Here is an 11,273-nt window from a genome sequence, read left to right as displayed (position 1 = left end):
ATCTTCTTAAACGTGTATATACACACAATACATAGCTATTACTTATTTATTTACAATTTATATACATGCATTTACGCGCAGGTAAAAACAGGGAAAAACACTAAAGGTTCGGTGACTTTCGTGCAAAAATTACTGCAGCTTAAGTTTTAACTCTGGTTGGTTGGTTGGTTTATTCTTTACTCTATTTCTGATTTTAAGAAAAAATGTTCTTGAGTCGGTTCTCTGGTTTTACTTTATCTTGAACTGGTTCGTTGGACAGAAACGTAAATAATGTATAAAATTATCGTCTTAAACTGCGTTCGCAATTGACCGCATTAAACTTCAATGGCATGTATACCGGCATCTCTTACTGTATACGTAAATTATCTCTTACCTCTTCATCATATACATCTACTATTCATGCCTATGTATATATATCAATATATATTTACATATGTTGTGCCGCAAACTTCCATATTTTGCGCAGACAATTTCTAAAATTTCATTTTCTCGATTAAACCAAGCCAAGTATACCGTAAATATGGCGAAAAAGACTGCAATTTTGTTGATTGCTGACGGTTCAGAAGAAATGGAAGCAGTAATCACGGCAGACGTCTTACGTCGAGCCGGAGTACGTTCTTTTCGGGTTATAACCTTAAATTCACTTCATTCACACATTATAACGAATTACATTTTTAGATCAACGTGACGATAGCTGGTCTACCGGAAAATGAATGCATAAAATGCAGTCGAGACGTTAAAATTTGCGTTGACGCGAAACTTAAAGATGCAGCTCAACAGAAGTACGATGTCGTTATACTACCTGGCGGTCTAGGTGGCTCGGAAGCTTTTGCATCGGTAAATGAACTTATATTTATGAAAAAGAGAAACGATCAAACAAAGAGAAATGGTAACTTATTTCTATGTATTGCCAGTCACAAGAAGTAGGAAAACTTCTGAAAGAACAAGAAAAGGAAGGCAGGGTTATCGCAGCAATTTGTGCAGCACCGGTTGCATTGAAAGCACACGATATCGCAAAAGGAAAACAGCTGACCTCTTACCCATCTATGAAAGATAAATTAGCAGATGCGTATCAATATTTGGAATCTAAAGTTGTGACTGACGGTATACATATAATCCATACATCTAAGATCTATGAAGAGACTATCATTTTTTAAATGTACATTGACAACGATATACATACTTTTTTTTGTAGGGAATCTCATTACTAGCAGAGGCCCGGCAACCGCATTTGCTTTTGGCCTGGCAATTGTGGAAAAGTTACTCGATAAAGCAACTGCGGACCAAGTTGCGAAGGGAATGTTGTACACAGAGTAAAATTATCTAAAAGGATGTTCCTATAATACTTTCTATTCAAGAAATATGTATACCGATAAGTAATACTGTTTGTAAATTATTAAATTAATAACACACATTGATATGTCTTTATTGATTTCCTTAAATTTTTTACGAGCATACGTATTTACACGCAAATCTAACTCTTTTTAGAAATGTTTCCCGTTGAAATTCAAATCACCCGCTTACTTTCAATATGGCCGACCTCCGTTGCCAAATGTCTTTTGAAAGTACCTTCTTTCTTATTTATATCGTTCACGGTCATTTGTATATTGTACTTGACACTTTATGAATTGTGTATATTGCATATAGTACACGCGTATCACGTGTATGTATGTACTTACTACATATATATGTATATATGTTATTACAAAACCTGTAAATATTTACCGTACAATTTTACAATCGTGGTGTTCATTCTTTGGAAAACCTGATTGTCCTGAGGTAGACATTTTTTGTAATTTACGTTATTTAATATCTGAACAGAAAATGTTTGAAAGCGATGATTGGGACTTGGATCAGGTAAAGTCAAAATAAATATTTTCTCAAATTATAATATAAATGTTCTCCTCTATTTATAATAAAGTACGAATAAGACCGGATTGTTTCTTTCATAAAGAAATGTGAAATGCGTTGTAATTTTAAGGGATCCAATCGCAAAAGTAATTTTTATATTAACTGTTAGTGCTCGTTTTTAGGATTTCTTGAACGATGTGGACAGCAGATCGAGTAATATTTATTCTACAATGGATAACGCTGAATTAATACCGAAAAGACGTAAAATAGAGGTTTCAAACGATCCTATTTTCTCATCTAATAACAATGTTGACCAGTGCCAGGAGAAGTCTGTTAACAAAACTGTCTCGCAGGAAGATGATAAAATGTCAAGAAAAAATCTGATACTTGGCATGTTTAATAAGAAGGTGCCAGATAAGAATATTTTTCAAAAGTTACCTGAAAACATCGATTCGGTAAAATCTCAATCGAGTGGCACATATAGTTGCGATTATAGTCAATTAACTAGAAAAAATGTCGTACTTGAAATATTGAAAAAAAAGAACATAAAAAATAAAACTGTAGAGAATAGTGTAAAAAATTTGGATTCACGAAAAAACGAATTACAAATTGAGAGCGACAGTGGCAGTTGTATACAACAACAAAGTAATTCGAACAATGATATTCTTCGTGGAAGTCCATCTGAAACTTCTAAAAAGAAGTTGTTAGAAATAAAAAATAAATCCAGCTTTAAAATACCTCAAGCTCAAGCAAATAAAAAAATGGCACTGATTAGAAGATTTCCAGGACCAGCTGGTTTACTACCAGACGACATAGACATTAATGTTCCTATTTCATACTTGAGTAGTTTAGATGAAAGTGACAACTCAAAAGAATCAAATGAAACCGATTTGCCCGAATACTGTTCGCAGAATACAAAGAATCTATTCACAGAAGGTGCCTGGCAATCGATGTTAGACGATTTACCGGATGGTTTCTTGAAGGGTAGCGAAATCGCCACTGTTAAACAAATGGCGAGCACGAATGGATATAGCTGCTCGAAGGTTGATTTTTTAGCAGGAATAGTCGAATGTATAGATCACAGTCACGACAATCCACCAATCGTTTTGAAAGATTTTACGGATAGCATTCGAGGAATTGTACATAGAGATATACCTCTTAAATATCCTGGCTTACTGGAAGCGAACGTTGTTATATTATTACGCGATGTCGGTTTATTGAAGACCTCTGGATCCTTCACCTCCAATAAGTATCATATTCTAATTTCACCTTCAAGCTTAGTAGCCATTTACTCCAATAAGGGAAAAATCGTATGTACACGTTCTATGGGATCGATTCTAGGAAATGATTCAAACGAAAAGATGAAGCGGGATCAAAAGCAAACGGTAGAAGACGAAGTATTTTCAAAAGTCGTAGAGGAACAATTGCAAAAAATTATGGTTCACACTAGCAAAAACAGTTCTAGAGAATTGAACACATCTGAAAACGAGTCGATAAACTTTGATTTCGCGAACGATTTTTCTTTTTCAGCTTCTTCCAGCGAAATCACAAATACACATAGCGGAAAAAATTTTGTTAGCCCAACGTCGAAGAATTTGAAAGATGTGGAGAAAGAAAATGTCCAAAAACAGCAAAGTTCCAAGCAAGCAATCACAAACGAAAAGAAGAAAATGCAAAACGAACAGAGACAAAACTCGGGAGACTTGCTAAACGTTTTGAAAAGATTTTCCCCGAATGTAGATACTGTGAAAAAATTGTCTCATAATCCAAGAATTTTGAGAACGAATGCTGACGGGAAGGAATCGAAAACGTCCCGCAACAGTAGATATCCCGAAGAGATGGATATCGAAGAGGATAATGTTACTACATGTTCGGTGGAGACAGAATCTAAGGTAGCGAAAGCAAAATTACATGTATCTAGTTCGGAGAAGAGTAAGCTGCCGGTACGATCAAGATTAAAGCAATTTCAAAATGTGGACGCGTTAACACCTTGTCGAACTTCTGAGTCAACATCTTCGTCGAGTTTAAATACCAACTGTGATACGGGTCAAGAGAACAAATTAATCAAAAAAGATTCAGAATTCAGTGTACTGTGCACTAGTGAAAATGATTCCGACGATGAAATGTTGTCTCAAATAGACATGGACACCATATTCAGTAATGCCCAATTGGTAGAACAATAAAAATTAGCTACTTTTAAACTAATATATAAGCAATGCTTCTCATGCGATCAGGATCGCTATGCAAACGAAATGGATGATATTCGAAAGTCGTATGGTTCTAAGACAATATATTTATATAAACTATCGTGAGACAGAGAATGGATATTACGTGAAATCTAGGAGAATATCTTGAGTATATCTTGATATATATTTTTTATATTTGTACGAAACAAATACAAATAAATATAATTTTCTCAAAACGCATCGTTTTTCTTGAAATTCGTATACAATATTACATATATTAGTATAGATGAATCACTGGGAAACGAGAATGAACTACTTAAGTATTCAATTGATGCAAACACGAGTGAACACTGATAATACTACCGTAACGAGCGCTTCTTAATTATGATATACTTATATATATATATATATAGATAGATACATATTACATTGATAAATATTACTCCGTATTTCTTTTTTCGGAACAAGAAAAATATATCGTCGACCTTCGTAGGTGATGTAAACAATAGTATGAATCGTGCAGTTTTTAACGAAACGTTTGGTAAAAAATGGAAGAAAAGAAAAGAATAAAATATTTCGAGGACACTCGAAGACAGGGACTCGTGTCGGCAACGATCTCAATTTTGCTGACATTAGCCTAAATATCAACCCCCGTCGATCATGAACGCAGGATTAATGATCCCGAATTTGTCGATGAATTCGCTACCGAGTGGGCCGCGTATACGCCAATGCGGATCTATTAGATCAACCTTGATGTACCCTGATATGCGATGATACATCTAGGCGAATGATCGTGCGATTATGAAGTGCAATTTACTCACATTAGTTACGTGAGACAGAGACATCTGCGTTACGATTAAATTGCACGATATGTGGGAATGCGTGTGAAAACAGGTAAATCGGAATTTGAATCTCCGATCGTGATTCGAGGGATTCTTAGTTTCTCGCTAAGGACACCGGTAATCGATAAAGAAACAACAGAGCGTAAACATGTTGACATTTTCACTCTTTTTACAATGTTACGTACTTTTCACGAGTCGACAGATTAAATAGAAAGAGTTGAAATAGCAATAAAAACCTGTTGCGCTATTGGCATCACGAACAAAAATTCCATTCCATTGCATTCCATTCCACTCCACTCTATTTCATTTCAATTCATTTCATTTCATTTCATTACATTCCCTTTGACAACTGTGCGTGGATTCTGCTTGAATCTGAAAATGATCAAACAAAACATTAGTACGTATGATTCTTTTTTAACTTCTTATTCTTATTTCTTTTTAAAATTCTTTTTTTTTCGAGGTGGTTCATCCGTATGTTCATCCACGGGATAGGTACTGAAACGTAAGATGAACCTACAAAGCAAAGGATCTTCTCGTACGCCTGCGCGTACGTTCTCAAGCACTTATTTGCTTAAAGTTGAAGGTTTAGGTAATTCAAGTTTCTCGAGCGAAAATCAATGGCGGAAAACCTACATACATAACTACTTCTGAAGTGTAGTCGATCGACTGGATTGGAAACAATCGAAATGCTTGCGAATCAACACGTTGCGCGTCGGTACGACTCGCAGTAGTTTAGAAAACTATCTATCGACAGGAATCATAATCGATTTTAGATCGTGTTCTACGGCACAATAACAGTGCCACATAGACCGTGCGTCTCGAGATAAGAAAAATGTGAAAATTCTTAAGTGAATACTCACGATCAAAACACGTACCAGTACCTGTATTTATCAATGTTATCGGACATTTCCATGATCTTTTCGCGCATCTCTGTTGTTAATCGTGTAAGCATCGCTACACGATTAATATTAAAGATTTCGTATTTCCTCTTTACTCGATTAGTAAAAGCATGATAAACAAGTCGATTGTTCTGTTGGAACTCGAATATATCTTGGTCGACGAATGTACATATATACTTGCATTTATGTATGTACAAAGGTATCGATATGTCTCGACGTTTACAACGTAGACCGATGATAATAATTCAGTTCGAATTGTTAGTTAAAATTCGAATAAGGGACGATCATGCAAGGTGTACGATTAATGTCGGTCGAAAAAGTCAATTAACAGAAAAACTTTCTGTTAACAGCAGGTTAAACGTTACGACGCGACGTTTCGTCTTATTTGCCAACGACGAGGAGATTTTGGGTGATTTTGTCTCTGTCTAGACTACGTTTGCTCAAGTTCTTTGAACGTTTACTCGCGTCGCAACGAATTCGCGAATTCGCAACCAACCGCGAAAATCTGAAAATATTTTCGATTTTTTGCGAATCTGTTCGCGAAAAGAAAGGCCCGGGTTTCTCGGGGTGACATTGTGAAAAATTGCATCGCGCACAAAACAATTCACAATTATCCGCGATGTCGTAACCGTTCTGCAGAAATTCACGGTATAATAACGATAATCTCATAATAACATTAGGCTTATAATGATCTGTGTATACCGTCACCGTTATCCTAGGGAAGTCTGCATTGCGAGAAACAAATATGTCAATCGATATGACAATCGACACTTTTTGAATAAGGATCGATCAAATTTGATATGCATGTGTCAACGTGAAACGATAAGTTTATCGATGCGCCGCTACGTTGCGCGTGTCACACTAATCCAACCAATACTTTGGGAAAATAGTTTCAAACGGTTCGGCGAACCTCGCCTAGGAGGTTAACGCATTAGTCACGAAAATTTGGTGTTGCGCGATGCGCGTAACCGTAAACCTGCGTTGTACACGGTCAAACAATGACACGTTTTTTAAAAAAGAAGATAGAAAGATTTTTTCTTAAATCATGTCGCTGTGACGTTACAAACTTCCGACAACGTACATGTAAGTATATATGTACACTGGCTCACGAAAGTGTTCGAACGCCCTTTAAAACAGTATAACTTTTCTTAAATTGGACCAAACAACATGACTTTTTTGAGCAATTAGAAGAATTGGTTTACCGAATGACGTGCAAAAAAGATTAAAATGTAAAATATGCGTTTGTAGATCTATGTTAGTTATACACATACTAAAAATTTCATCGAAATCGGTTGATGTCGAAATCGAAAAGATGTTAGAATCTACGGGTTTTAAGCAGAAACTGACCAAAAGTCGTGAAAACTACGATTTTCACCAATTTTAACTATTTGTAGCTCGTGTGTCTATTAATCGATTTCAATGAAATGTTCATCATGTGTATAGCTAACATAGATCTACAAAACGCATATTTTAAATGTTCATTACACGCTCAAATAAAAAAGTTATGGAAAGTGCATTTTTTATTTGCTCTTATAATTCCTAGCAATTGCAATTTTTACAAAATCTTTTTTGCACGTCATTCGGCATACCAATTTTTCTACTTGCTCAAAAAAAAAGTCAGGTCGTTTGGTCCAGTTTAGAAAAAGTTATACTGCTTTAAAGGGCGTTTGAACACTTTCACGAGCCTGTGTATGTGGGCAGGTAACACACCGAGCGCAATCAATGTTTTGAGGAAACGTGAAACAGTTTAGTTTGCGTCGCACGAGAACGAATACAGCGAAATGTTCATTAACGAACACGTGATAATTCGCATCGCAACGGTTGTACCGGTGCAAGATACGAGAACACGTAAGTCACGTAATTTGCAACTACTATCGTTATTCGACCTTTACCAGGAACCACGCGTAACGAGGAACGAACGGCCAACAGACGTCAACAACGAAACAAGAAACGAACAATTTTGTATTCTGCGCGAACCACCGTTGATTACACATTTGCACGTACAAACTCAAGAAGATTTAATATTTTTTTACATCTGTTCGTTTACCCGTAAACAACATTCTGATTTTGTTTTCGATAGCTTACCGATTCGAGAAGAGAAGTCTGACTTTTGTCAGTTGAGACGGTGGTAATGTCCGCGTTCGTGAGGAAGAAGGCATTGTACGAGTCCGGGTACGGGTACGGGTACGGGTAGACGTAGAGGTACGGGTACCAGTACGAGTACAGATGGAAGTACAGGTAGAAGAAACGGGACCGTTTGAAAACGTACGTGCAAGCATTTTCGAATTGGACGGTCAATTCGACTGTCCTTCCGAAGAACCGAAGAATCGGTGAATCGAATTGACGTCAACAATGTTTCGGCGCGGAAAAAGGAAAAGGTAAGTAAATATCGATGCGCGATCTATCGGGAACTGGTACCTGCCATCGCGTTGGGAAAAGCGAGCAATTCTCGATAGATGATTAGGGTAGCGGCGGGGACCGGTCAAGGGGAGGGGAGGAATTCGTACATCAGAGTCCAGGAACGATACGGAATGGTGCAGTGTTGGCCGGTGCGCGGCGCGAAACAGGTGATAGTGCACTGGGAAATGATAGGACAGTTTTCGTTCGATTCGCGAACAGTGAACAGAAAATTTCCCGCGATAGGCACATCTGCCCAGGTTTCCGCAGTCGGTTTAATATTCTCGGTCCGTTCGTTCGAATCCAAACTTTCGATTCGACCCATCGCGCATCGCATCGAGGCCTTGTTTCGCGCGACACGCTTCGCAACGCGATCAAACTGAAATTGACTTTCGGTCACTTCGCGTTCGACTATGACGTTCTCTTTTAATTTCGCTATTCTCCTCGACTAGTTATTTGGATACGGTCGAGCGATTGCCAGTTCCTTTACCGTGCTCTTTACCTTGAGTCGGTAATTTTCGATCGTTCTCCCACCAGCTTGCGAGGCTCGCGATCATCTCGAACGGAAAATCGAGACGCGTACCACGGTGCATCGAGATCATTTTCGCTTTTCTGATCGTTCGAATCCTCCGAGTACTCCGAGTTTGTCCGGTAGACAGAGAGTTGAAAATTCGGCGATACCCGCTGGGAAGCTCGCTGGGAATGCACGAATCCGTGCAGAAAACTGAACGCCGGAGTGTACACAGGACTCGCGAATAGGCGCATTAAAAACCGAGGGTAAGTACGAGAGAAATCACGACAAACAATTTTCTCTTCTTTACAAATCCATCGACATTACGGCGCACAGTGGGCAATTTGGACGAAATCGGGTTCAAAATCAAACAACTTTCGATAGAAATGAGGTGGAGCGATGAAATTTTGTTTAAATTAAAGCTGAAACTTTGTAGAATATGGGAAAAAATAGGGAGATTATGGTACGAACGCTTTTTAACCTTGAGAAAATTCGTTAAACTTGCACAATTGCAAGAAAATTGTGGTTTTTTGCAATACCACGCACGGAAAAAATTTTTTTCTAACATGCTATACATCATTTCCCATAGATTTTTTCACGCTGATTTCAAATCTGGTCTGAAAATTTGTCTACGACCTCAGGATTTTGCAAAAAATAGATTTTTGTGACAAAAACTAATGAAATCATTTTTTCGTTGAAATGATTTGATAACACACTAGTTTGAAGGTATATCGTATTCTCATATATAAAACACAATAAAAATAATAATAACGAAGTATTTGAATGTTTTGAGTTAATTACGAAACATGAAGCACTTCGCATCTCGTCATCACTTGACGTATCTGGCGTTCTGCAGACTGTGTGTGGCTGTAATGTAGTATAAATTAGATATCTATTGTCCATAATTATATTTTCATTTACAGAGGATGTAAGGTAAGTATTTAATTATTTTAACTTACGTATTTTCATCAACGAAGTTTCTAACTTCTGGTGCTACTTTCTTTCTTTGGTACAACTTTATTCGATCTTTTACTAATGTTCTTCTTTCTTAACACTAGGTTTACGGAGCATTAAAAGTGAGTATTTTACAATACTTTATAAAAATAAGAAGAATGTGTCTATCCAAGTTTTCAGCCATTTTTTAAATAATATATACCTAAGGAAATAAGTTTGCTGAGTAAATCCACGTAGATGGATCTTCAGAATTTCAATAATCGTAAATTAAAAATATTAGAACCCTTAATTTTGACGGGTCCCGTAAACCTAGTGTTAAATCTGATATTCTAAAATGCTTGTTCCTATGTAAAAATTACTGATGAATAAGAAACTTCGTCGAACACGTACTTGAGATACAAGACAGTTAATTCGAAAAGAGCGGAGCATTATGCAGTTCTCAGTTAGAAGCTCAGTTAGAATCTAAAAATATGATACTTAAACTCACGACAAAATAGCCGAAAGAATAGAATCCTAGACGTTTTTAATCGAGCAGTGTACTTAACCAACCCGAAAATTTCACTCATATTAATAAAAGATCGATTAAAGTTGTACCACAGGAAGAAAGTAGCACCAGAAGTTAGAAACTTCGTTGATGAAAATACGTAAGTTAAAATAATTAAATACTTACCTTACATCCTCTGTAAATGAAAATATAATTATGGACAATAGATATCTAATTTATACTACATTACAGCCACACACAGTCTGCAGAAAGTGCCAGTAGCAATGACAGCGATACGTCAAGTGATGACGAGATGCGAAGTGCTTCATGTTTCGTAAGTAACTCAAAACATTCAAATACTTCGTTATTATTATTTTTATTGTGTTTTATATATGAGAATACGATATATCTTCAAACTAGTGTGTTATCAAATCATTTCAACGAAAAAATGATTTTATTAGTTTTTGTCACAAAAATCTATCTATCTATCTATCTATCTTTTGAGACCAGATGTGAAATCAGCGTGAAAAAATCTATGGGAAATGATGTATAGCATGTTAGAAAAAAATTTTTTCCGCGCGTGGTATTGCAAAAAACCACAATTTTCTTGCAATTGTGCAAGTTTAACGAATTTTCTCAAGGTTAAAAAGCGTTCGTACCATAATCTCCCTATTTTTCCCATATTCTACAAAGTTCCAGCTTTAATTTAAACAAAATTTCATCGCTCTACCTCATTTCTATCGAAAGTCGTTTGATTTTGAACCCGATTTCGTCCAAATTGCCCACTCTGCGGCGCCTGCTTCGGACTACATTCGTGTTTCTTCATATTTCATAGAACTCGGATCATTTTCACTAACCTTCGCAACATCCGATAGCAATGAATCGCTTTCGAATTCTCCGAGTTCTCCTTGGAGAAGCCTGCAGTCCTGTCGATACCTAACAAACAAAATTATTCAATTCTCTTATTATCTTTCTTTTACTCTCTATACTGATATCCGTTCGGAAGCGAAATCTATCAGAATTGAACTACGAACGGAAATGGGAACTAGAAAAATGGGAAAATGTGCAACGTGTTGGAAATACAAGATTTCTGTGATAACAACGACAATAGCCATAATCGCACGGCGCGGCAATAATAATACCGACAAT

At 36.7% G+C, this 11,273-nt stretch overlaps 2 protein-coding genes across 2 annotated transcripts; both read left to right on the top strand.

Moving 5' to 3' along the window:
* Positions 1-366: 366 nt before the first annotated feature.
* On the top strand, positions 367-1,414 carry LOC143365741 (protein dj-1beta). Its single transcript, XM_076806200.1, has 4 exons — positions 367-610; positions 679-837; positions 915-1,104; positions 1,196-1,414. The coding sequence occupies exons 1-4, from the start codon at positions 434-436 to the stop codon at positions 1,315-1,317; spliced, it is 648 nt and encodes a 215-aa protein (XP_076662315.1). The 5' UTR covers positions 367-433; the 3' UTR covers positions 1,318-1,414.
* A 187-nt stretch (positions 1,415-1,601) lies between these two features.
* On the top strand, positions 1,602-4,289 carry LOC143359012 (uncharacterized). The gene is made up of 2 exons (XM_076800588.1): positions 1,602-1,857; positions 2,034-4,289. Exons 1-2 carry the CDS (start codon positions 1,666-1,668, stop codon positions 4,032-4,034), a joined length of 2,193 nt encoding a protein of 730 aa, XP_076656703.1. The 5' UTR covers positions 1,602-1,665; the 3' UTR covers positions 4,035-4,289.
* The last annotated feature ends 6,984 nt before the right edge of the window (positions 4,290-11,273 follow it).

Source organism: Halictus rubicundus, chromosome 1 (assembly GCF_050948215.1).
Source record: "Halictus rubicundus isolate RS-2024b chromosome 1, iyHalRubi1_principal, whole genome shotgun sequence".
NCBI lineage: Eukaryota > Metazoa > Arthropoda > Insecta > Hymenoptera > Halictidae > Halictus > Halictus rubicundus.
The sequence above is the reverse complement of the archived record's forward strand: the minus strand, read 5'-3'. Positions and strand labels throughout refer to the sequence as shown.

Coding starts and splice junctions, on each gene's coding strand:
- LOC143365741 (XM_076806200.1), top strand. CDS start 434: ATGTTGTGCCGCAAACTTCCATATTTTGCGCAGACAATTTCTAAAATT. Junction 611..678: donor ACGTCTTACGTCGAGCCGGA/GTACGTTCTTTT, acceptor TTACATTTTTAG/ATCAACGTGACGATAGCTGG. Junction 838..914: donor GCTCGGAAGCTTTTGCATCG/GTAAATGAACTT, acceptor ATGTATTGCCAG/TCACAAGAAGTAGGAAAACT.
- LOC143359012 (XM_076800588.1), top strand. CDS start 1,666: ATGTATGTACTTACTACATATATATGTATATATGTTATTACAAAACCT. Junction 1,858..2,033: donor ATGATTGGGACTTGGATCAG/GTAAAGTCAAAA, acceptor GCTCGTTTTTAG/GATTTCTTGAACGATGTGGA.